Raw genomic sequence first — 26,010 nt, 5'->3', positions numbered from 1 at the left:
TGTGCACTTTCAGACCATATTCATTATATAACTATAGCTTGAAAAAGTTTTGGCAAATACCTGAAAAAACAAAAATGATGCCGGTGTCCAAATATATATACAGACCTAACTGTATATGTAACTTCAAGGATACTTATTTGGTGTATATTACCCCTGGATCCTGCAACTCGTTCTATATGGTACATACTAGGGCTGCAACTAAGGATTATTTTCATAAATCGATTAGTTGGCTGACTATTGTTTCGATTAATCAGATAAAAAATTTTTTCACATCGATTAATCAGATAATAATCTTAAAAAAAGTGTGGTGTATAATTTAATTAAAGCGGTGGTATACCCATTTTTTTAACTACAGGTGAGCCTCTAATGAGGCTTACCTGTAGGTAAAATGAATATCTCCTAAACCGGTACGGTTTAGGAGATATTAACTTTGCATGCAGCTGCTGACGTCAGCGGCGCATGCAATGTGAAGGCCTGGCTGAAGGTCCGGCAGACACTGCCAGACCTTGCAAGGAAGAAGACTTCCGCGCACATGCGCAGGAGTGACATCAGCATGGCTCTGGCCACTCACAGCGCCAGAGCAGCGAACCTGGAAGACATGTCGAGTGAAAAATGTCAGCTCCCTTGGCGTGGACCAGGATTAGACGCCGACGCCTTGTTCTAAGGTATTTCCTAATTTTTTTTCTAGAAATTTTTTTTAATTTTCAGAAAAATTTAAAAGAAATTCAGTGTGGAGGAGTTTTAAAATTTGAAAGTCATTTTGTTACACTGGGAAGGTGAAATGTAAAAAGTATTATGCTTTAAATAAAAGTACAGCTTATTCAGTAAACTAAATTTGCTTTTTAGAATTTTATTACAAATGGAATAACAAGGACTCTATGTGTTAAAAAAACTTTTCAACTATACATGAGCACAAGCAGCCGCCCCTCTGTTCCCTCATAATTTAAAAGCTTCCTGCCAATATGCATTTGCAGTTACTTACAATCCAGAAGCATATATTGCTTTTGCAAGAGCTTGATTAAATTTCTCCTGATTTCCAGATGTCATTTTATCTATAAAATGACGGTATCTTCAGAAATGACTGTATCCCAACAATCGCCCAACTGTAGGAGGTACAAGATGGAGCCCACGAGCAAACTAAACTGAACCCTTTCCCTGCAGTGCCCCTTAGTGGCAAAAATGCATATTTCCCTTGTTTGAGAACTGCATTGAGAAATACAGGAATTGTTTTCCAGGATTTGCTTGTCTTCAGCTGAGAGAATGTGCAAGAATTTAAGACTTTACGTAAAGTTTCAGAAATCCTATATTAAAGGTCCTCCTGTTATATAATTGATCTATTTATCATTGTAAAAGAACATATACTACACTTCCTTTTTTTTTCCCCATTTTTTTCGGGGGGAAAAAGCAGCTTTGAATTTTTTTTTTATAATATATATATATATATATATATATATATATATATATATATATACATATACATACACATACACACATATATACACATATACACACACACACACACACACACATATATATATACATATACACACACACACACACATATATTTTTTTTGCAGTCCTTCCCATCTCTAGTTCTATAACCACTAAATGTCAGTATTTTGTGCCTCAGTGGTAGTAAAGGAAGGAGACCACTTTCTTTCAGCATAGGTTAATGTAAACCTTTCCTTTTACAGCACTAAGAGGAATACATATCCAGCACTTCCAGATACGGGTGGGAATGTAACTCATTCCTTTTCTCCCATCTTCTAGCATGCAATGCCTCCTAATTGACAAAGAGGAAGACAATAGTTCTGCAGCAGCTCCAAAAATAGTTTGAGGTTACATGGGGCTAAGTTTACCTTTAACTTTGGCCTGCATTAGAAAAGAAACAGTTCACCTAAATAAGATTATTTATTGCACTGGGGAACCTCTCTGCTAAAATGCTTGCAAGGGGGCTGGAGGTGCAACACTGATCATGTTATTATAGTAAAAGCAGGCTCTCCCATTGATTTTGAAGCTTTTCTGAAGATGTACTGGCATGGCATATTCCATGATTTACAAAAAAGAAACCAGTAAGGATTTGAAATAAGGGGACCTAAAATCGACACATTGTTTTATTAGTTATCTGGAGAGGAATCGCCTCCATCCCCAAAACAACAAAACTTCCCTTTAAGAGGTTCAATGTATTTGTGCTATGGGTAAAACATAATGAATTATTTTTTTGTAGTAGACTTTGCCTGTTGACCTTCAGTCCATTTTGCACCAAAAAATAACTTCTAATAAATGCGACCTTTCAGTAGCAGAAACATGGAAAGGGATATTTTAATTTTAATTATTTGCCCATTTGTAAAAAAATTTTCCCCAAAACTGTGCATTTGTTGATATTTGCGCACACTACTCAACTTAGCTACATTGCATGTGTATTTGTCATTACAATAGTTGTTAGAAGCCACAAGACTAATATTTTCAGCTCTCATTGGGCTTTACTATAATTAGGGCAAATAACAATGGCTGTAGCTGAGTGAATTGAACCTTTAGAATTTATCATATAGAGCTGCCCAGTGCTTTCTGCAAAAGAATCCTTTTTCTTGTTACGCATACTACAAATCGACAGATTCTGTATTACAAGCCATTTCCACAATACCCATGTACTAAAATATGCAGCTTTGTTTGTGCAAAAAAAAACTGTCCGACAAAGCACTCAAATTATTGCCAATCCAAAAAAAAAAAAATCCAAGAGTCTTACCCATTCTGCAGGGCAGTGGTGGGATCATATGTCAGCGTCATTCCACCCTAAGAAACAAATAATAACTGATATAGCAGGAAAACATACAGAATATGTACAAACCGCAGGAAAAAAAAAATATCAAAAGATTAAGAAAACAGGGAATTTTGTATTACCGTCTCTCCCTCTCGTGGCCAGCCACGTCCATTTTGAATATATTTCCCCTGGGTTTGTCTTTTTTTTTGTCCTCCATCTGCAAACTTACAAAGGAGGGGTTCTTGTGGCGCTGAAGAAAAAGGATTATGGTAAGAAGTTTATTTACCTACCCACAGCATTAGGATGCAGCTAATATAGATTATGTGCTTATACAATCCTGCTGATCTTGACACAAGCTATACAGCTCATCACTGAATAATAGAACAATTTCCCTTAAACTCACAAAGCATGTTACAATCTGATTTAACATTTTTTGTTGATTTACAGAGATTGTACTGTGTGCGATGAGCCTTAAGATTAGCAATATTAAGTTCCTAGGAGACAGTAAAGTGTAAAGTCTTTGTAAAATATATAATGATCAGATAATCCATTAATAGCAATTTGCCAATCTATATTCATGTACAAAAATAATGTACTGACTGTACACTATACGAAAGACCTCAGTTTTGCAAATCTGCATTACGAACTACTATGCGGATGCGGATGCATCATCTGGTTACCGTACCCTCATATCTGACAGGGGAGGATGGGCATTCATACAACACTGAAACAAATCTCTTCTACATTTCTGCCTTTTAGGCCGGGTTCACACCGCTGCGATGCGGGAACGCCGCGAATCCGCGGCGTTTTCCCGCATCGCATTACTCCCGCCGGCAGTTCACACTGCCCTATGCGGACGGCTGGGAGTGTCAATGATATGTTAATGACACCCCCAGATCCGTCCGCATATCGCAGTGCGATCTGCCGACTCGCACAGGAATCGGATCGCATGGTGTGAACTCCCATGCGATCCGATTCTGTTGCGGACCAAAAAAAGGATCCCATGCGAGTTTGCTGCGGGAGCGATGCGAATTGAGCCATACTATCTGTATGGCTGAACTCGCATCGCTACGGAGATCGGATGTGATTTGCGGTGCGAATCACATCCGGATCTCCCCCCGCAGCAGTGTGAACCCAGCCTTAAGAATGGGGTACACTTTTGCCCATTTAAAGTGCATCTCTAGGCACTTTTGTTTTTAGTGTTGGATAGAGTGGAAAAAGGGTTAGACCTTCTATCAGGTATTCCGCTGCTGTATATGTCCCCATTGGGGAGATTCACCCCTCAATTTGTACCGGTGACTTATCACCAGCACAAATGAAGAGAAAATCCAAACTTTTAGAAGTGTCCCCAGACCAAGGGGTAAGGGGAAATTTTCGAATGGGAATACATTTTCAAGGGACAACTGTTAAATGTCACTCAAACTTCCCATTGAGTCGCTAGGACAAGTGAAGGGACATTTTCACAGCAAAATAAATAATAAAAAAAATTGGCTGGGGGGTTTTAAACCTTACCTAATCTATGGAAAAATAAACGTGAGCTACACATACACGTTAAAAAGGTGAACTCCAAGTATGACTCTTATTGCAAACCTACATTGCTCTAAAGCATGCATCTTACATAATATACAGATCATACCTTAAAGCGGAGGTCCACCCTAAAGTGGACCTTCCACTCATTGGAATCCTCCTCCCCTCCGGCACCACAATTGGCACCTTTCAGGGGGGAGGGGGGTGCAGGTACCTGTACAGTACAGGTATCTGCACCCACTTCCGGCATAGCTATCTGCGGAAAGGGGCGTAGATTACGCCCCTTTCCGAAAGTCCCCCACTGCCTGCTGGAAAACACACGGATCCCAGAGGCAGCGGTACCATCCTTATTGCGCAGCGCGACTCGCTCATGTGCAGTAGGGAACCGGGAAATTAAGCCGAAAGGCTCCACTTCCTGATTCCCATACCCAAGATGGCGGCAGCAGCACCCGAGAGACGATCGAGAGATCGGCTTCGGGTGCCGACATCGCGGGCATGCTGGGTGGGTAAGTGTCCTTATTTTAAAAGTCAGCAGCTGCAGTATTTGTAGCTGCTGGCTTTAAAAAAAAAAAAACGGCGGAACTCCCGCCGGAATCCCGCATTAAGCTTAGCTTTGAGTACCGCTAGCATACATTGTAACAACTACTGTGCAAACTATCATTCCCGCTCAAACTCTGCTTTTTGGTTATTTAGCAAAGTGTTAACTATGTTTTAGCTGTAAGTATAAATAGAATAGAAATGAGAACTCCTGAAATTGAACAGATGTTCTGCTTACCTGGGACACCAGGGGGCGTTTTCATGTATTTGCCATTGAAATGAGAAATCACAGCTTCACATTTCTCTGTAGATTCCATTCTGTTAAAAAAGAAAAGTATAATTTGAATCTGCTTTTGTCCCTTTCACAGCTGAAAGCTGCTTATAATAATTCAGTGTCAACATGGGTCACAACTGAAATATGACTATTTGTCTTGCTGTTTCCTCACAATTTCATTACAAATACAGTCTACATATTTTGACATAGTTACTTTCTGTAATGTCCTACTCTCTCAACTGTCTTATCAAGGCACTTTACCTCCAATGTACAGTACATAGTGGATTGACGCAATTAAAAAACCCTCACCATTTCTAGAATCTCTGATCTACTCTACTATAAGGCTTATGTTGGCCATATATTACTATTTTTCAGGAGAGGAATTGAAAAAAAAAAAAAACAAACAAACAAAAAAACCCCCATATGTGTATGTCAGGCAAAAAGAAAAGCACCATTTATAGCTTTAAGAACTGAAAAAAAAACTGCTGATCTGCCAGAAATCCAGTATCTTCCCTACTTCCCGTTTAGGATACAACACAGTGCCTTTGTTGCTCTGAAATCCAAACTAGCCCTGCTTGCTGGACTACAGAACTCCCTCTACCTCCCCACCCCTCTTTCTATTTCACTTCTTGCAAATATATTGATTTCGTTCCCAGGAAAACAATGCCTCTGCCTTGACACCTAAGAAACTGCCCACAAATTCTTGTGAGATGTAGGTGATGGACCCCTATACTCCTGAGGAGCATGTCCGCTGTATAAGCTTCCCTTGCCCTGTACCAGCACGATCCAAGATCCCTTAGCCCACCTAGTCACTAGCCGTATCCGAGTGTAGGGTGGGTAAAAGGATAAGACTTTTATTGAAGAACATACACAAGTATATATCCCTGGGGACAATCCGTCCCCTCCTTGTTTGCATAGGGACACAGGGCGGGCAGGGACAGGTACATTCAAACATTTCAAAAAAATCTTTCTAAACAAAAACTGGGCACGCAGCCAACTTTGTCAATGGGAAGGACACTTAAGCAAACTCTTATGTCCAATGTCAGTGTTCTAAGCACAGTGCAGACAACCTGGCTGGTTTAGGGGTAAAACGAAATGCTGAGTCCAATGTGGTTGTACTGAGAGTCTGGTTAGGGCAGACCAGACTGGGCTTCTCAGGTCACCCTGTGCCCCTAATAGACACACACATAAGAGGGGCATGGGGAGCTGAAAAATTATTTTTCTGACCCTCTAAGGTAAGCTAAGTTCCACATGCCCCATGCCCAAATTGACTCATCTCACAACGTAGTTCTGGGATAGAAGGAAGTTAGGAGGATAGGAGCAGTTTCTTGCTTTGTATTTCACTTTACCCCCCCCCCCTCCCCCCCTAAACACTATATACTGTTAGACCTTGTAGAATAAAATAGCATCTGTTGGAATTTCTTTTGTCACATAATTGTTCTACTGGTTATTAAGACTATATATTCAGTAAAAATAAAAAAATCTAATTACATTTTAGTTCACACAAAACACATTTTGTAAAAGATGAGATGAGCTTGCATCAGGTAAATAGATACCAAAAATGTAAAACTTTTGATCTATTCCATTTACGACCATGTAGAAGGTCAGAAGGTTTTTACATAGGCTCATGTCAACAGCAGTACAGAATTGAACCAGAAGTAAATTGTGTGCTGGCGGGTGCATTCTTACCATAATGTATGTGCATGCATTATGGCACACTTAACTTCTCCAGCACATTAAAAAAAAAAAAAAAAATGTATATTGCATTTTAGTGTAAATATGAGATCTGAGGTCTTTTTGACCCCAGATCTCATATTGAAGAGGCCCTGTCCTGCTTTTTTTCTATTCCTTGTAATAGGAATAAAAGTGACAATTTTTTTTTAAAAGAACAGTGTTAAAAAAAAAAAAAAAAAAAAAAAAAAACGGTGTTCAAACCATACGTGAGGTATCGCCATGATTAGTAGAGCAAGAGCAATAATTCTAGCCCTAGACCTCCTCTAACTCAAAACATGCAACCTGTAGAATTTGTTAAACCATTTTATTATCTAGGGTGTGGGGAAAAAAAAAATTATATAATATATATATATATATATATATATATATATATATATATATATATAAAATGTTTGGGGGTTCTAAGTAATTTTCTAGCAAAAAACAAAAAAACTGATTTTAACTTGCAAACACCAAATCTCTAAAAGCGGCTCGGTCCTTAAGTGGTTAAGGCATCAACAGCAAAACACAGGAATATCTGCCTTATTTTCAGGCAGATCACCCTCCTGGTTAGGCCTGTCAGGCGGTCTGATCTGATTATTTATGGAGTGGCAGATACCAATTGCTGAAACAGCTGGCTGAATAGCTGAACTGGCCAAAGAAAAGGAAGCCTTTAATAATGACTCCAATTTCTTGTCAACAGGGTCTTTCAAGCCCTGTGCATTATCTGCCGGACAAGTCAAGTTCTTGTTTAAGGAAGAGACTGCTGCATCTGCTGCTACGGATGGCATGCTTGACTTCTTGACAAACTTTTCATCCATGGGATATAAAAGGGAAAACCTCTTAGCCCCTGTACACACGGTCGGAGATTCTGCCAACCAAATCCGTCGAATTTTGTCCGTCAGATTTAGTCTGATGGACTGTGTCCGAAACTGTTGCATACACACGGTCGGACTAAGTTTTTTCTTTTCTTTTTCTGGCCGGAATTCCAATCGCGTGTACGGGGTGCCAGGGACAGACCTAGGTAAGTAGGATTATTAAATAAAAATGGAAAACCACACTGCGCTTTTAAAAGGTGTAAAAAGACTAAGCCCCTGTACACACGGTCGGAGATTTCGACAACCAAATCCGTCGGATTTTGTCCGTCGGATTTTGTCCGAAACTGTTGCATACACACGTTCGGACTAAGTTGTCGAAAAATCCGATCTTTCAGAACGTAATGACGTCATTTCGTTACGATGGGACTAGATTCAGGCTAGTAGCCAATAGCTTTGATGTAGGAATTTGATCTGAGCATGCGTGGCACTTGGTCCGATCAAAATTCTCTACACATGATCGGATTACGTCCAACCGGCCCAGTTGGTCGGGAAATATTTCCAACATGTTGGAAAATTGGGTCCGACGGAGATTCGGACGGAATCATTTCGATGCATACCACACACAGTCGGATTATCTGACGACACGGTCCGATAAGACGCATTCCGACGGATTCTCCGACCGTGTGTACGCGGCATTAGGAGGAACAAAAATCCTGTCAGGATGTTCCCAATCAGCATACACCACCTGTTCCAACAGAGGGTGTAAGGGGAAAGCCTGTGTGGCCTGAAGAGGCCTCAGGGATCCCAAAAGGACCAGGGAGGCTCAGTAACCTCTGTAAGAGGCAACTTAAAGGCAGAACAAACCATTTCGGTAAGAGTCAGGATCAAAAGCCTCTGTGATTGAGAGGCAGACACCAACTGGAAATCTTCTTGTCCAGATTGCTTGGAAGCAGACTTTTCCACCACGCCATCCACAGAATTATAAGCTTTAAGCTCTTACCCATCATTCATGCTCCAGACTAGGAGGCTCTGGGAGGGGGATCTGTCACTCTTCTTGCCACCCTACGGGATGGAGGCAAACATGCCAGCAATCCTGTGCTCTAACCCGGCTAGGGCTGAGGACAGTTCATCCTTAGTGATAAAGGGTGAAGCAACAGCGTTGACTGTAGGCACAATCCCAGATAGGCACAGTGGCTCAGATTGCCGAAAGTCTCTGGTCCTTCAGGGGATACAACAGTAGGGATATGACTAGGTTCATCAGGAACTACTGATGACATAGTTGTGCCCTTCCCTGTAGTGTTGGTCCCGATCCTCTTTTTTGAAGACATTTACTAGCCAAAAAAAGGGAGTACCTGGGTGTAGAATTAACACACCTCAGAAGGGAAACCCTTTAATAGGGATCACCAAGACCATATGCAACAATCCTGCTAAGCACCTTTAGCCCACCAAACACCTGGTGACTCACTTGACCCGGGTAAGGAGAAAATGAAAATGCCTGCTCTGTGTCCAACAGCTGCCTTCTGGAAGCACCGCATGCTTGGCATACACAGCTTAAATGAGCTAGCTGTGCATTGGAATGTTCTGTGCGTGCGTGTGTGCTTATGCACATGCACAGTCCTGGCAAACATGTGTGGCTGTATTTGTGTACGATTCAAATGTTGGTGCGCCCAAATAAAGGCTACGGTGCATGTGTGGCAAAACCACCAAACTGCTTAGCCCTGTAGTGCTTTTGCAAACACATATACGCCATGGCGAACCAAGGCGAAATGGCGCACCATCGCCATCATACAGGTAAAAAACAGCCAGACACAAGCAAAAAAAGGTACACTCTGCAAACACCCACAGCTAGCCCAAAAACTCCCCCGTATGGCCACACAGGTGTCCAGCCTCTAGCTAGCTTGACTGATTGTTACAATCACTGGGATACCCCACCATAAAAGGGGTTTCACTTACCCGTCCAGGCGCAGTGCAGCTTAGAAACTAAGAGCCCAATCTTCACCCTTCACGGGTTCCTGTCACTTGAGGACCTTCAAGGACTGGGTACCCTATTTCATGTTTAGGGTCCACTCCCTTGGACCTATACAGCACCCTGCAGGAATGCCATAGCGCTGTGGTGATCAGGAATCCACTTTGCAGGGTCCAGTGCCTGGAGGCCGCATTACAGGCAAAACCTCTCAGGATCTTGTGTCTTTGCGAGGCTCGGGTACCATTTATCTAAGCATATAAAGCCTGTGTCAAATGGATTCGATTGGTCAGTCGTTTGATTCATTTAAGAACCGTTTGTGGGACTAGAGATCTGGAGCTCAGAGAGCTCAAACAACCATGCCATCCACCTTGCAGACACTGATAAAAAAAACTGAAGTACTTCCTGTATGGGAGGGGTTATATAGGGGATCACTTCCTGTCTAAAGACCTTTGGTCTATCAGTGTCCATTCACCTGGAGATGAAGTATAACCCAGCAGGTAATGATTAGCCTAACTCTGCGTCCCATGATGTATGAAAAAGAAATAAGCCTATTCATTTACATAGGGCCAATAAATTACGCAGCACTTTTCGCAATGTACAGCTGCTGTTCCTAAAAGGAGTAACTATCACAATCACACATAAACTAAGGCCAATTTGGGAGGAAGCCAAAAGTAACCTAAATCCAAAACAAACATTTGAATTTTTTGCAGCTTATAGTCCTTCGATATAGCCGCATTAGCTTTGTCTTTTTTTGACTTTTTCCCCCTGGATTTTCACATGGTAATAATGCAAATAACATTTCTTGCTCCTGGGTGGCTACCCTCACTCTTCCACGGTGTTCAATGTATGCAGCCAATGTTGCCACGCAGGCTGGACTTTAAACATCTCTGCATTTGTTAACCTTCTTAACATGACATACAATGGGATTGGTCGTTTACAAAAGCAAAATAAAAATGAATGCAGTCACATCTACATGGTAAATTGTAAGCTGTGATTGATGGGTTTGGTTATACCTATCGGTATATTTTGGTTGGTTGAAAGAAACCAGAGGTCCATGTAACTACAGAGACAATATGAACTCCATGCAGATAGCACTTGTGTTGGGTTTCAATGACATAATCCAGAGCCGCAAGCCAAACGTGCTGCTAATGACTGGTTGCCCTGCCAAGTTTCATGACAAAGCATTGCCTCCCTGTAAATTGCTAATGAATAACCCCCAAACAAATATGGGTTTAGTGGTACACGTCTGCACTACATATTATTAGCATCACAGAAACAGTAGTACAATGTGATTTAACTCCAAGTTCATTAGCTATTCAATAACAAGCTTACAATCTATTACAATCTTACTGATTAGCTGTTCTAGTTTACTGTTGTGATATGCCATGGTGTCCTCTACTGCACACTCCTGTTTTTAACAAGCTTGGAAGTTTTAATTCTAGATTTGCTCACACAGTCTGGTATTGCAGATTTGTATTTTCACACAAATATGCTGTCTTTGCAACTGATGGAAATTTTTAGGTGTGACTCAAATACTTCTGCATTTAATTATACAAAGCAGTTTAGAACTGAAAGATTTTTCTAAATCAAATGTATATGTCAATTCTCTAATTAGGTTGCCTCAAGGCATGGCGAAAATGCATTGCCATACTAAGTGCTACTTTTAAGGCCATCAAGTAACTCTCACCTTGCAAAGCCAACACCTCGGCTGGTCCCGCTAGCATCACGCAGGATACGAGTGGATATGACCTGTCCAAATGGTTTCAGCAGTGACTCCAGCTCCTGCTCATCCATGCTGACCGGCAAGTTGGAGATGTACAGGTTGGTGGGGTCTTGTTCTTGTTGCTGTATATCCAACACAAAGCACATCATGACTATTAAACACAAACTTTATTATGTGACATTTGTAAGCACTAGGCAAAAAAAGAAAAAAGTGGCTGCTCTAGACAAGAAGAAGGACTTCACTAGGGACTCAGTTTCAGTACCATATGCAAAATAATATGAACTCTGTGATAAAGATTAATTATATATATATATATATATATATATATATATATATATATATATATATATATATATATATATATATATATATATATATATATATATATATATATATATATATATATATATATATATTTTTTTTTTTTTTTTTGTTCTCTCTATCTTTAGAGTTTACATATAAAGAAAATGTATTTATTTTTTTGCAAAAATGTTAAACTATTAGTGAAACACGGCCAGTCTCCTTAAGAACAGTGCCCTTGAAAAGATTGTACATACGTGGGGTTATAAAAATACAGTACAAACTGTAATCATGAAATGCTTGCTTCCAGTTTTTACTGCACAAGACCTTAGCTGTTTTACCATGTGTAGTTTGAATGCGTTTCAGAATGGAATGTGATGCAGAAGGTGGCGGTGCAAGTAGTGCTAGGCAGTTGGTAATTTGGCAAAAATCATGCTCACAAATAACATTTTAGCATGCAAATGAATATAACTGTTGTATCCGCATGGTATGTAATCCAGCTATCAGCATAATATACTATTATTACTATTTAATTTGCTTTTTTTTTTCAATAGACCAAATGTTAAGAGGAAAGAAGACCTAAATTATAACCTCAGTAAAATGTCTCCCTTTTTCAAAGTTATGCAATTCATTTTGATCACGGTTTTTTTTCTTCTGTGAAATGAAGATTAAACAGAGCTCCATTTCCCAAGTTTTTCTGACATGATGGATTATTTCCATTTTTAGAGCCCTCTGTACCATGCTATGAACCCAAGTTGTGGTCTGCGTTTTTCTTGTACATAGAACTCGCATCATACCTTTGCCATTTGGGCCTGCACCCCACTGGATTTCAGAGCAGATACTGCTTTTTGAGCAGCTCCAGGGCTATCAAAATCCACAAATCCATATCCTGCAGAGAAATAAAGAAAGTCAATCAGTAAAGCATACATTAAAATAAACATCTTTTTATATTTTAACTGTGAAAGATGCATCCGATCTTACAAAACTGAGCAGTAAAATGTCAAACAGATGTTCCTTTTTTATAAAGTGACAGACACAGGGGTCACATCAGCCACAGTAATAACTAGGCCTCTGCCCCCCCCAATGGCCCTAACTAACTATATTTAAAATGTATGTAAATCCTAACAATAGACTTTTATTCTTTGCTCCTCTTTAGTCTGCTAAATATACCATTAAAGGTTCTGTTGTGTAGCCAGATGATTAGCTAAGGCCGGCCATAGACGGTTCGAATCTTGGCCAGGTCAGCAGGGACCAGCCAAGATTCAAACCGTGTATGGGCAGGCTGAACGTACCCAAATGTATTGATCAACTTGGGTACAACCAGCCTGTCAGATTTTACACAGGATTATCGCTAGTGGTTGGTATAGCTGCTAGCAATAATCACCATCTTCTCTGGGCGGGGATGGCTTCCCCTGCCTCCCACCCCATATAGGAGAATACAATTGCTCGGCGGGAGGGATTCCCCTGTCAACGCGGTCGGTGTTGATGGGGGAAGCAAGCAAATTTCTTTCTTGCAACCCAGAGAGTGAGAGAAGAGGCGAGGCATGTAGTCAGGACTAATATGTGCTTTGAAATTCAGAACAAAAATACACTGTTGTCATGACAAGGAGGAAGGTAGGAGTACACAATAATTCTGGCACATCTATAGGTATTTTTTTATGTACTTAGTGTGTTTAAAAACATTAAAAACATTGAGAAAAATGCATGTGCAGCACAGTGGTGCTTAGCACTTCTGCCTCACAACACTAGGGTTCTTACTTGAATCCAATCCAGGACACCACCTGCAAGGCGCTTGCATGTTCTCCTTATGTTCGTTTCATTTGGGTACTCTGAATTCTTTGTAAACTCCAAACCCATGCTGGTAGGTTAATTTGCTCCTATCTCAACTGACCCTAGTGTGTGCATGCATGTGAGATAGGAACCTTAGACTGTAAGCTCCTTGAGGGCAGAGACTGATATGAATGTGCTATACGCAAAGCGTTGTGTGAATTGTCAGTGCCATGTAAAAACCTTTAGTAATAATAATGTAATTGAGAGAAGTATGAAATATGTACTTCATATGTTGCCTTGACATATGCTTAAATGCAGAGTGCATGGTACTGCATGAGAGGATAGGACCTCATCTCATCTCCTACGGCAGAACCAAACAACAAAACTGCTGGTGTAGGGTGCAGTGAAGCTCATACCTGTATCCTTTGTGCTTGTTCATTTGATCTATAAGGTCACATGATTAAGCACAGAGGTTCAAGGAGAAGCATCAAATTCTTCCTGCAGTGGAAGATGCACCTGCCACCTCTCTTAGATCAGCAAGCTCTGCATTAAAAAAGGAGAGGTGTGGCCAAAGCTATTTTGTCTATATGTCTCCTGTAGGTTAGAGGAGCACAGTTCGTTCTGCACTCCAGTGACACGTTTTCAGCTGACAGCAGGCTAAAGTCCACTGTCGGGTGATATCACTGACGTTCTAGGCTCAGAAAAGATCCCAAAGATATGTTCGGGATCCACCCAGATGCCTAGTCCAGCATCTGGCTCAACCTCTCCATGATCTACTGAGAACCTGAGCTTAGCCTCTCTTGCCCCCTCCACAGCTCAGTGCTACAGTGAGTACTGGAGGGGCAGAGCACAGAGCCAGTGACTGACTTCTCTGCTCAGAACAGAGGGGGAGAACTGAACGATCAGTGGTATTTGATCATTCAGTTTGCACTGCAGAGCCAGTGGGGGATAGATGCAACATCAGATTGATTCTGCATCTACCTAGGTGAGTATAAAAGTTTGTTTCTTTTGTATGTCCATACAAAATTTCCTGGCAAATGTAGCCAGTGCAGATATAAGCTGTACTCTGTGTTTATTAGGGAGGTTAATGAGGCTCCACCATTGACAGATGAGAAAGCCAAAATAAAAAAACGTAATGTCCATCCTGCCAACCTGTTTGACCTTAATCTGCGTAGAGGGTTCTTTACTGTAAGAGCAGCAAGGGTGTGGAATTCCCTTCCACAGGCGGTGGTCTCAGCGGGGGGCATCGATAGTTTCAAAAAACTATTAGATAAGAACTTGAATGACCACAACATATAGGGATATACAATGTAATACTGACATAAAATCACACACATAGGTTGGACTTGATGTGTCTTTTTTCAACCTCATCAATTATGTAACTATGTATAGCACATGCGTAATCCTACCTAAAGATATCCAGGAATCTTTCATGAAAGTGGAGCTACATTATACCTCTGGGCAAGCATTTCTGGTTATTCCAGATACTGGTGCTTTCTCTCCATTCCTAGGGGGGACTGGTGACCTAACTACCCTGGTAGTCCTGGAAATGCAGTGATGAGTTAAGCACATCAGTTCTGTCTGGAGTGGTTGAAGGTAGTATATGGATCTTGCAGTCTTTTGCCAAGCAGGCATGTCTTCCTAATTCAAATTACCTTACATTGTTACAACTGATACAACACCTACATCTACACCAAGCCACGTCCAATAACTGCCAACCTAATTCATGCAGAGGAGGTAATCAAAAGATTTATAATTTTTATTTTTTCCTAGCATTTTTAAAGTTATTGAGAAGATCCCATCGACAACCTAGTGCTTGCGGTTCCATCCACTAGCCCCTGGTCACCACAGGACACAGTATTGAAGCTTAGTGCATAGCAGGAAACCAAGCAGATTTTTCAGCCACTGTAGTCTGCAACAAAGCAAAGATCAGCAGTTGGAGAGGTACGTATTAGGCCCCTTTCTCACTGGGCGCTTGCTTAGTGGGGATCTGTCCGCTGATCCCCACTGAGTAGGTGGATGGCTGGTCCATGTCTGCTCCACTGATGTAGAGCGGACACAGACACAGCCCTACTTTCCTCAATGGGTGATCAGATGTAAAAGGACAGCCTGTCTGTTTACAACCAACTATCAAGTAGAGAGAAGGAGAATGGATCCCCATCCATCAGTTTTAAGCAGATCTGATTGGATGTAGGTGGGTGTAAACAGACACATTGTTTTTCATAATTCTTTATTTAAACCAAACTTAAGCCTCATATACACGATGAGAATATTGGACCATCTTTTTTTTTCTGCACGAGAATCTCATATTGAAAATGAATAGGTTACTAAAGTTATGAAAATTCTTGTACAACAGAATACAATTTTGGAAGTGATGTTATGTGTTGTATTGTAATGTATTCTTCTGTTTTTGCGTGGTTTTGCTCTTCTGATTTTTTTTGGGGATGAAAACTGTACTGATTAAAAACAAAAATCGTACAATCTGGTATTGTACGAGACAATTTCATGGCTTGACAGTTTGGTTCAGAGACCACTAAATTGGTGGGTTTAGTTCTGCTTTAAGGATGAATAACCATTTAATATACATACAGTTTACAGGTAAACAACACATGAAAATTGAACAGGTCTACAATCTGGTTATACATTATTCATAGTTGTTTAGCAATCTAACAGGTCAATTGTATCAGATAAACATGAACATAGTACTATAACCCTAAGTGGGTTAGTAATAATAAAAAAAAAAATGACCTACATCCCAACCATTCTTTTTTTCTTTTTTTATTAAGTGAGTAAGGGAGTAGTTTTGTGCTGATAGGGGTTAATCATGTTTTTAGTCCCAAAAACAATAAAGAAAATATGTAACAAAAAAAACAACACACTACTGACGTACAGTATATGCTTATTCTGGCTTTGTTGTAGGCTATTCATGCATTCTTAAACCATACCTTCTAATGTCTGACCTGTTGACTAGAGTATCAAATCTTTTGCACACAGCTCCTTACTACTCCTCTCACACTAGAAATTCTTGGAATGTGAGGAATCCTGCTGTTACATGTGCCTGCCCCATGACCTGATAACAACAGCCTTTCTTGGAATTACTGAGGCAAATCTAAGATAACCTAACCTTTGCAGTGTGAATCCTCATATTGGCCATTTTGGACGTTAATTGCCCCAGCTTAACTACAATCAGCCATTCCGTACCCAAGAACTAAACTCTTTATACCGCTTAAAAGGTATTTAATATAAATTGATAGACACAACACTAGTAAGAGTCTAGTACACCCTTATGCTAGCCATCCACAATGTAATATTTTTTTAGTTTCTAGTTTCAACAAGTGTTTTTCAATGAAAAATTTGTTTGCAAGTAAGTCAAACAAACCACACACCACCTATTTAAAAAAAAAAAGGGGGAGTAAAGCAAGGCAATGCCATCAGATGTTCCACAATGTTCAATCAAGATTTGTTCCATTTGGTTGCTGTTAAATCTATCTATGAAGAAGCAGCCTGTCCTTCTATTCAACTAAAAAAATGGAAATGAAATGCTGCATGTATGGCCAACATTACTTAGATTACCATGTACTGCAAATTCTGGCAACTAGAGAAGACAATGGTAGAAGACCCATCTATGTTGCTAAAGCTGGCCATACATGGTTCAAGTTCAGCTGATTTCTGTTGAATTGGCCGAAATTGAAACCGCGGGTAGCCATGTCAGTACCACCCAATTGTCAAAAGTTGATTTAAAAATTGACTTAAGCCAGCCATAGACTGTTCAAATCTCGGCTGGTACAGTAGAAACCAGCCAAGATTTGAACCATGTATGTGCAGGCTGAATGTGCCCAAGCTGATCTATCGATCAACTTGGGTACAACCAACCTGCCAGATTTTACATGTGATTATTGCTAGCGGCTGATATAGCTGCTAGCAATAATCACTGTGTTCTCCAAGCAGTGGATGCCTTCCTCTGCCAGGAAAACACAATGGCCCAGCGGGAGGGATTCCCCTGTCAACACTGATGGGGGAATCAAGTTAATTTCTTTCCTGGTTGCAGCCTTAGCTGGCTGGAAAATTAGCACGTGCTGCAGCTGTCTGAATACATCAGCGGTAGTGGACATTCCTCTAGCCATGCTATTTAACATGGATAGGGAAATGTTATGGTTTTTGATACCTATGCATTTGTTGGTTACCAGCCATCAACCACAAATTCCCAATGTCAGGCCATTAATTGCAAAACTAGTGAGCCATAACCAAGGTGGTTTGGTTACTGTAAGGTTATTAAATGAGCCACAAGTACCAAGACATAATATCCTGTAAGTAACTGACTGGTAAAAGCCCAAATGATTGCTATCAGTAATGTAAAAGTAATAGTAAAACTAGAAATAACAAGAAAAGATGAGGCCAAGGCACATACCTTTACACTTATTAGTTGTTTTATCCAATATGGCCTTTGTAGATACAATTTTTCCATATCTAGAAGAAAAAAAAATGAGCTGGGGTTAAAAGCAATCAAACGGATAATCAACAATGAAAAACACAGCCTCTAAAGTCTTGTACACATGATGAGAATATCGGATTAACGATTGTCCTTTTATTCATCCTTCTGAAAATTTTCGTACGACAGAATACAACTTCGGAAGTGACAATGCACTGTAATGTATGCTTTCATTTTTGAGCATGTGTGGTCTTGCTCTTCCATTTTGTTCAGACAAATACTGAACTAATTAAACAAAAATCATACAATCTGGTATTGTACGAGAAAAAATTTCAGGTTTGTCCCTTTGGATAATTTCAGACGAACTGTTGTGATTGGCTCTCGAAAGCTGTGTACTAACGATCGTTTTGAAAGCGGCATTTGTTTATCTGATTTTCTGATTGTATGTATTAGGCTTTGGTAAAATGTGAAAAGCCATGTGCATATTACAGTTTAACTGTAAGCTTTTCTTTTTTTTTTTTTAAGAAATATTGGTTTATTATGCAGAATAGCTGCTTGGATATAATGTATGCCAGGCAATTAATATTGTACTAGAAAGTTTCTCAGTGTGCATGCCCTATGCATGTAGCTGGGCTTTTCTCAAAGCAGTCAATTCCTTTATGTTACAGGATTGTAAGAGTTTCTGGGGTCATGGAAAGTCGCTGTACGAGTACTGCATACACACACTGACGTGGCCCTTCTACAACTGTGTCTTTCATTTCTACAATTTTATGTCTAAACAGACAAAGGTTCAGAAAGACTCATATTGGGGTGGGAGTTGATTAATGAAAATGTCTAAAAGGACCTATGTCTAAATGGACAAGTTCCTTGTCTACTAGCATGTACATTAGAATTATCAAAAGTATTGAGATGCCTGCCTTTACATGCCCATGTACTTTAACGGCATCCTAATCTTATCCTGTAGGGTTCAATATTGAGTTGGCCCACCCTTTGCAGCTATAACAACTTCAACTCTTCTGGGAAGGCTGTCCACAAGGTTTAGGAGTGTGTCTATGGGAATGTTTTACCATTCTTTCAGAGGTGCATTCAGGTCAGGCACCATTGTTGAACGAGAAGGCCTGGCTCGCAGTCGCTGCTCCAATTCATCCCAAAGTTGTTCTATCTGGAGGAGGTCATGACTCTGTGCAGGCCAGTCAAGTTTCTCCACCCCAAACTCACTCATTCATGTCTTTATAAACCTTTTTTTGTGCACAGTCATGTTGGAACAGGAAGGGGCCATCCCAAACTGTTCCCACAAAGTTGGGAGCATGAAATTGTCTTAAGTGTTCCCTTCACTGGAACTAAGGGGCCAGGCCAAAACTCTGAAAAACAACCCCATACCATAACCCGCTTCTAAACCTTGTGGACAGACTTCCCAGAAGAGTTGAAGCTATTTTAGCTGCAAAGGGTGGGGTAACTCAATATCGAACCCAAACGGACTAAGACTGGGATGCCATGTGCGTGTAAAGACGGGTGTCCCAATACCTTTGACAATATATAAGGTTTTCAGTGTTTTTAGCAAAAACTCCATAGAATAGAATATATTAAAAAAAAATGTAATGTCTCAACAAAACACCTGGCTTCTTATTTGTCTTCTTTCACCGCCTATTTTATGTATTGCCAGCTATATAATACAATACAACACTGACTTGAGTGAAAATTTTCACCCAAAACATATTGTACAGAGTTGGGTGGATACTCGACCATTATGACCCCACTTACACGTCTTCACTAAAAGAACTGAGGTGTAATGACCATAATGCAGCAATTCTAGCATGTTTCAGGTTCTTGCGGAGGGGAATGTTTATCAGTCTTACAGAAGGGAACGGGGCACTGACAGGACCAATGAGCAGCCTTAAAGGAATGGGGTTCACTTAAGAAACTGCAGAACTTTTTGTATAGAGATGCGCCCTCTGCTATACAGTAAATTGTGGTGTGATTTACAAAAACTGATGAAGAGACTCACAAATATATTGGAAGATAAAACAGTTCGTATATAATTTTCTGGGATTGCTCCAAACACTTTGGGAGGAGAACTGAAAATTTTGTGACTTACCACCCATACCACACAGTCCACCCTTTTTCCTTCTTCATCACAATGCCATTTCAGCTAATGCCATGGCTCAATGGTTTGTGAGAACAAGGGCACAAAAGGGGCCTTCCAGCAGAAGTGGGCCTACTGGATTGGTATATATATTTACTACTGGATATACTGATTCGCTGGCATCAACCTTTACCTGAATGTTAATTTTCAACCTTCAGAAACAAAGGGGGTTATTTACGAAAGGCAAATTCACTTCGCACTGCAAGTGCACTTGGAAGTGCAGTCGCTCTAAATCGAAGGGGTAGATCTGAAATGAGTGGAAGCTCTGCTGATTTTATCATCCACTCATGTGCAAGCTAAAATGCTGTTTTTTATTTTCCTTGCTTGTCCCCCTCGGATCTACAGCAACTTTACTTTCAAGTGCACTTGCAGTGCAAAGTGGATTTTCCTTTAATAAATAACCCCCAATGTGTTGATGCCTCTAATGTGCATCAGCCACTATAGACTAGGCTTTCAGCACACCCACCCATGTCCCCTCTCTCCCCCTTCCTCTCCTCTCATATGGTATCCCTCCCATTCTTGAACTATCCCCCTCCACTCTTAAGTTTAATCATATGCTTTCTTGCTTGGTTTTAATGCTTTAATGGTTTTATGCTTGGTTTTAATCTTTACCGTCTCCTGGATTTGGAAATATCCCTTTGGTCATTAAAGCGATTTTTTAAAATAACAAACATGTATACTTACCTGCTCTGTGCAATGGTTTTGTACTTAGCAGCCGCAATCCTCTTCTTGGGTCTCCGACCAGTGCTCCTGGCTCCGCCCCCTCCCATCCATCCCAGCCGAGTGCCCACTATAGCAAGCCACTTGCTATTGGAGCACTCTTGCAGGCTCACTCCCAACCCAGCTCTGTGTGTCCATAGAAGAAGAGAGAGCAGCCTGGCCCTGCCCCCCCACTAGCTGTGAATGAAAGCAGCCAGAGCCAGTGGCACATCACTGGATTGAGATTGAGCTCAGGTAAGTAGAAGGGTGCTTATAAGTATAATGTCATTGTTACCTGCTCTGTGCAAAGGTTTTGCACAGAGCAGTCCTGATCCTCTTCTTCTCAGCCCCCCCCCCCCCCCCAGCGCTCCTGGCTCCTAGGACCCCCTTGAACAGCGTCTTCAATAGCAAGCCACTTGCTATGGGGCACTGGTGCATACTCCAGAGCCCTGCTCTACTCGTCCATAAGAAAGAGCTGTGGCTCGGCCCAGCCCCCTCTCTAGTTATAGAATCAATTACTGGAATTGACAGCAGTGGGAGCCAATGGCTCCCACTGCTTTTTCAGCCAATGAGGAGAGGGAGTCCCAAGACAGCTGAGGCTTTCATCGCTGGATCGAAAGGGGGCTCAGGTGAATAGTATTAATAATAAAGATTTTTTTAAAAAAATGGAAAAAAATAAAATTGAATGAAAGAGGGTATTTAGATGTATGGCTAGAATCACGTGTTTGAAAATTCAACAAAATGTCCAGATATAATGTTTACCCTATGCCTTCAACATTTTAAGTCATAGATGTGGTGCTCTCATGACACAGTATAATGCCCTACCATTTTTACCACCTCTTCAGGAAAGTATGGATTATCAGTGATATAATGTAAAAAGGCATCATGTAAAACCATTTCTGTAGTGCACCATGTCAGACATTTACTCAAGACTTAGGCTCAGAATAAAAGTTTCCCTGGAAATGATTTCAAAATGTCCGCAGCTATGATATCATCCCATCAAACTCCGGGAACAAACTGGCAGGGTCTTTTACTAAAATATTAATATTAGATGTACAGGTTCCAAATAATTATAAATGTATGACTTCGGGGACTGAATGACAGTGCGTTAGTTTCATGAGCTTCAGCAACAAGTTTAGGCAGCAGACGACCCACTCATCAGCACACACAGGGATACAGCATGCTGCTATTACTCAGTTACCAAAGGTTTACTAGATTAGGACAAAAATAGCCAAATGCTGGGGTTTGTAGAAATTTTGTATATATTTTTTTTATAAAGAGTGGGAGCTGCCAATATTTCCTTCTTTCTGAAAATACTAGATGCTGGTCTAGCTTTGCCTCTAGTCTTTCCCAGTTACTGACCTGGTATGAGCAGCCCGATCAAGAAAGTCAAAAGAGAGTTGTTTAGGCTGGGTGTAAATTGTCCGGTTGGTGTGTACAGCAGTCTGTCCGACAGAGACCAAGCTAACAACTGCCCTTTGGAAAACCAGCATCCAATCATCTCTTGCAGCCAATAGCAGCAGAGTCCCTCCTGTCAGACTACAAAAGAACAGTGGGGAGATCACTGCACCAAAATCATTATGGAGATCTCTCAGTTTGTTTTTGTTTTTTGTTTTTTTTTATTTACTCTGCCGCGCTTCACTTTGTATTCTTTATCAAGTGAAGCTTAACACATTCACTAAGCTCTGGGGGAAAATAAGTACAACTGCACTTGCAAAGTGCACAGTCAGTTTGCCCTTTAGTAAAGCTGGCCATAGACTGTTCCAATCTCAGCAGGTTCAGAAAGGACCAGCCGAGATTCGAACCACGTATGGGCAGGCTGATTGTACCCAAGTTGTTCAAATCGATCAACTTGGGTACAACCAGCATGTCAGATTTTTTAATGTCATTATTGCCAGCAGCTAGCAATAATCACTGTGTGTTCTCCTAGCCGGGGCGGCTCCTCCGCCAGGAGAGCAGAATAGCTCCAAGGGAAGGATTCCTCCATTAACTCTGTGTTGATAGGGGAATCAAGCAATTTTCTTTCATGCAACCTTGGGTTGAAAATGTAATAATATATGAGTAGCTTTAATCAACACCACTATATAGAAAAGCAGAAAACAAAATCATCAGTTTCTGCATATCAAATTTTCACTTAGATATACAGTAAAACCTCGGTTTAAGAGTAACTTGGTTTGAGAGCGTTTTGCAAGACAAGCAAAACATTCTTGACTTGATATACAAGCGATGTCTTGATATACAAGTATCATCATGTCACAACTGAGTATAAAAGAGGAGAGGCACCTGTGTAGCAACATAGTTACATTTAAAGAAGGTACAACATTTAGCAACATATTGCTACACTTAGGGGCACCTCTCTTCAATTTTATACTCTGTAGCTCCTGCTGGATTTTGCTTCTAATCCCCTTGTAGGGGCTTCCATTTGTGGATGGACATTTTATAGTTACAATACCTGTTCAGTTGCTAGAATGTTTTTATATGGACTATAAACTGAAGGACCTATGAATAAATGGTTGTGGAATGAATCACTTGAGTTTCCATTAATTCTTATGGAGAAATATGCTTTGGTATACAAGTGCTTTGGATTACAAGCATGTTCCTTGAACGAATTATGCTCGCAATCCAAGGTTTTACAGTATTGCCGATTTTGCCTTTAATGACATGTTAGGAGGCAAGCCATGACACACTTGAATTTTAGCACACTGTAATATTTGAGCTGCAACAGATGATGGGCATTGAGGAGTTAATTTGTCCATGGACCAGGGTGAAGTTTGAATGCCAATCCATCATTTGGAAGAAAGATCAGTGCAAAAACAAGATTTTTCTATCTGCCAACCATAACTTCTTATGTCCTGAGCAAACTTCCCTGGTGTTGACCAAATTTTGGGTAGCTGGGGAAAAAAAAACATCCTGTCTTATCTAATGTCAGGCAGGTACTTTAGCGGTGTTCACTCCTACATAATAAAAGATGTAGATAAAATCTAAGCAAAAACACAGGCATATCCACGCTCGCATAATGGCGCTCTAGTGTGCACATCCTCTGGCTTTCAAAGCCTATGATTAACCTAATGTGAAGTCAGGAAGTGTTGGCTTGTATTTGCCTTTTCCTTCCTCTAGTAAGATAGTTACCCATACATCTATGAATAGCTTCAGCTGACAGTTCTGCTTCCCAGCCATCTCCCTCTTCCTATTACCGCCTTCCCCTCTCCCCACTGTCAATGATAACTTTTTTTCTGTTCTCTTCAAGTTTATTAACCCATTCGGAATTACAAGATTTATGCCTGAGTGTAACACAGCTAGTCAACCTAACCAGTCTGGTTAGGACGAGGGACCGAAGGAACCACATTCCTAACAGTAGGCTTTCACATACCATTGCTTCACCATCACAAATTCCAGATTGCTTCCCATGGTCGTACTACACAGAAGCAATAAATTGGATATATTGCTCTGATGAAGGAAACAAGCCTAAGCAGCTGTATGAATTCTGGTATATATGGCTTTACAGTATTAGCCTGCATCTGGGCTATAAACAAGGAGATCAGGGGATTGATTGAGTTGGCAAGGCCATCCATATGTGTTAATGGATATGCCCACTATCCTGAAATGAGAAGCAACCCTTGTTTTTTGTCTTGCATGGAATCGATTACTTAAATACCTTTCATTTTTACATTTTAAAAAGGCAATGCTGCCCTAAACAGCTAGTCAAGCTTACACTTTTACTCTTCCCCTTCTTGCAACTCCCACCCCCCTGCCTCCTCCCTTCTATTTACTGACAGCAGACAGGAAATAACTCAGCTGAGCAGATTCGGTAACAAATGGAACGCTTTGTAACGGGACAAGACAGTATACACCACTTAGGCGCAGGAACCTTAAATCCTACTCAACTAATTGTGTAGTTATAGGTCTGTCTTTTAAAAGTTACAGAATTTTAAATTCCCTACCCCCACCCTGGTTGCTGAGCTCCCTTGCTGCAGCAATCCACTGCTGAAAAATCAATTCAAATACTGACTTTCTGGTGTTTGCTAATTGCATAGGGCTAAGAATGCCCCTCCCCATGTGACATTACCCTAGTGCCAATAGACCACTCAGCAGTGGCAGCCTGTCCATACGGGGTGCAGAGGCTCCGCCCCCCAACCTACATGCGGGTCGCCAGACGCATAGATTCCAATGGGGGTTTTTTTTTTTTAGAAGCACATGATTAGAGCCAGAAGCTCTAATAGGCTTAAAAAAAAGCCGGTCTCAGGGCACTGCGCTCCCTATCTCTCCCCCCCCCCCCCCCAAGCCCAGACAGTTGTGTAACAATAACAAATTGATATTCACTATTGTTTTTCCTGATTATTCTCCTGGCCAATCACACATCTCCCAACTTTTTGAGATGGGAATGAGGGACACCTATATGCAAAAATATGCAGGCATAGGACACACCCCCTTAAAAGAGAATTGTACAAAAAAAAACCCACAAGTGCTTTTTTACCACTACTATTCCTTTATACCAGCTTTTGGAATTTACAAATGCAGCCATTCAGAATTCAGATGAAAGGTTTAGCACTGGCAAACATTTTTTGATAGATAAAAAGTGCATTGTATATACATCTATATAGATCAGACCAAAATGAGGGACAAATGAGGAGGAATGAGGGACAGAGGGACATTGCTCCAAATCAAGGACAGTCCCTCAAAATCAGGGACAGTTGGGAGCTATGCAATCAGAAAGCAGGTTCTCAGACCCTTCACCCAATTGGCTGAGAGGAGAAGTGATCCTATTGGCCGCTGAGGTGGAGGAGAGAGGAGACGCAGGGGAAGTTGCCGTGAAGCATCAGGAGGAGACACTGGGTGAAGCAGGCCTCCCCCCAGGGGAAGCTCTGCCCGTGACTTAGATGGGGTAAGCCACGTCTTGATTGTTTGCCCCCCCCCCCCAAAAATAATTATACCACCAGCTGCCATTGCCACTCAGACACTAGCTCGGCATTATGGGCGGTGAAGGAAAGTGTCCAAGGGTGCTCCATACTGGAGAGGTTGTTCCTGGAGCTCCAGCGTTTTATCAAAGTAACAGAAGAAAGCAGATACAGGCACCACATGATGCATGCTGTAAAGCCATGAGTTAGTGTGCCTCTTGTTGGCAGAGTATAGTAGTGTTAAAGTTTTACTCTCCCAATCAAGATTGCTTGTAATCCTAATGCTGCTAGCATTACGAAATAGACAAGAAAGTACAGTATATCATACTTGCTTTAAACTTTTTTTTTTTAAACATTTCTTCAGTTACTTCCATGTTTCTTGCCTAGGCAAATAATGTCACACATTCCAGGAGTCTTCAATGGGGAGAGGAGGAGGAGGAGGAGGAGGAGGAGGG

At 41.0% G+C, this 26,010-nt stretch overlaps 1 protein-coding gene across 7 annotated transcripts in view; it reads right to left on the bottom strand.

Annotated features, from left to right (window-relative positions):
• Nucleotides 1-26,010, bottom strand: part of RBMS2 (RNA binding motif single stranded interacting protein 2) — a 174,681-nt gene that overhangs the window by 29,695 nt on the left and 118,976 nt on the right. For all 7 annotated transcript variants that reach the window (XM_077483471.1, XM_077483465.1, XM_077483469.1 and 4 more), the window contains exons 3-8: nt 17,798-17,856; nt 12,417-12,508; nt 11,284-11,441; nt 5,064-5,143; nt 2,902-3,011; nt 2,747-2,793 (exon numbers count right to left, since the gene is read on the bottom strand). In XM_077483471.1, coding sequence (XP_077339597.1) covers nt 2,747-2,793; nt 2,902-3,011; nt 5,064-5,143; nt 11,284-11,441; nt 12,417-12,508; nt 17,798-17,856 — 546 coding nt within the window. The remainder of the gene's footprint in view (nt 1-2,746; nt 2,794-2,901; nt 3,012-5,063; nt 5,144-11,283; nt 11,442-12,416; nt 12,509-17,797; nt 17,857-26,010) is intronic.

The sequence above is a fragment of the Lithobates pipiens genome, unplaced genomic scaffold, assembly GCF_037356315.1.
Source record: "Lithobates pipiens isolate NorthernLeopardFrog02 unplaced genomic scaffold, aLitPip1_a1.2 Scaffold_16, whole genome shotgun sequence".
Lineage (NCBI taxonomy): Eukaryota > Metazoa > Chordata > Amphibia > Anura > Ranidae > Lithobates > Lithobates pipiens.
The sequence above is the reverse complement of the archived record's forward strand: the minus strand, read 5'-3'. Positions and strand labels throughout refer to the sequence as shown.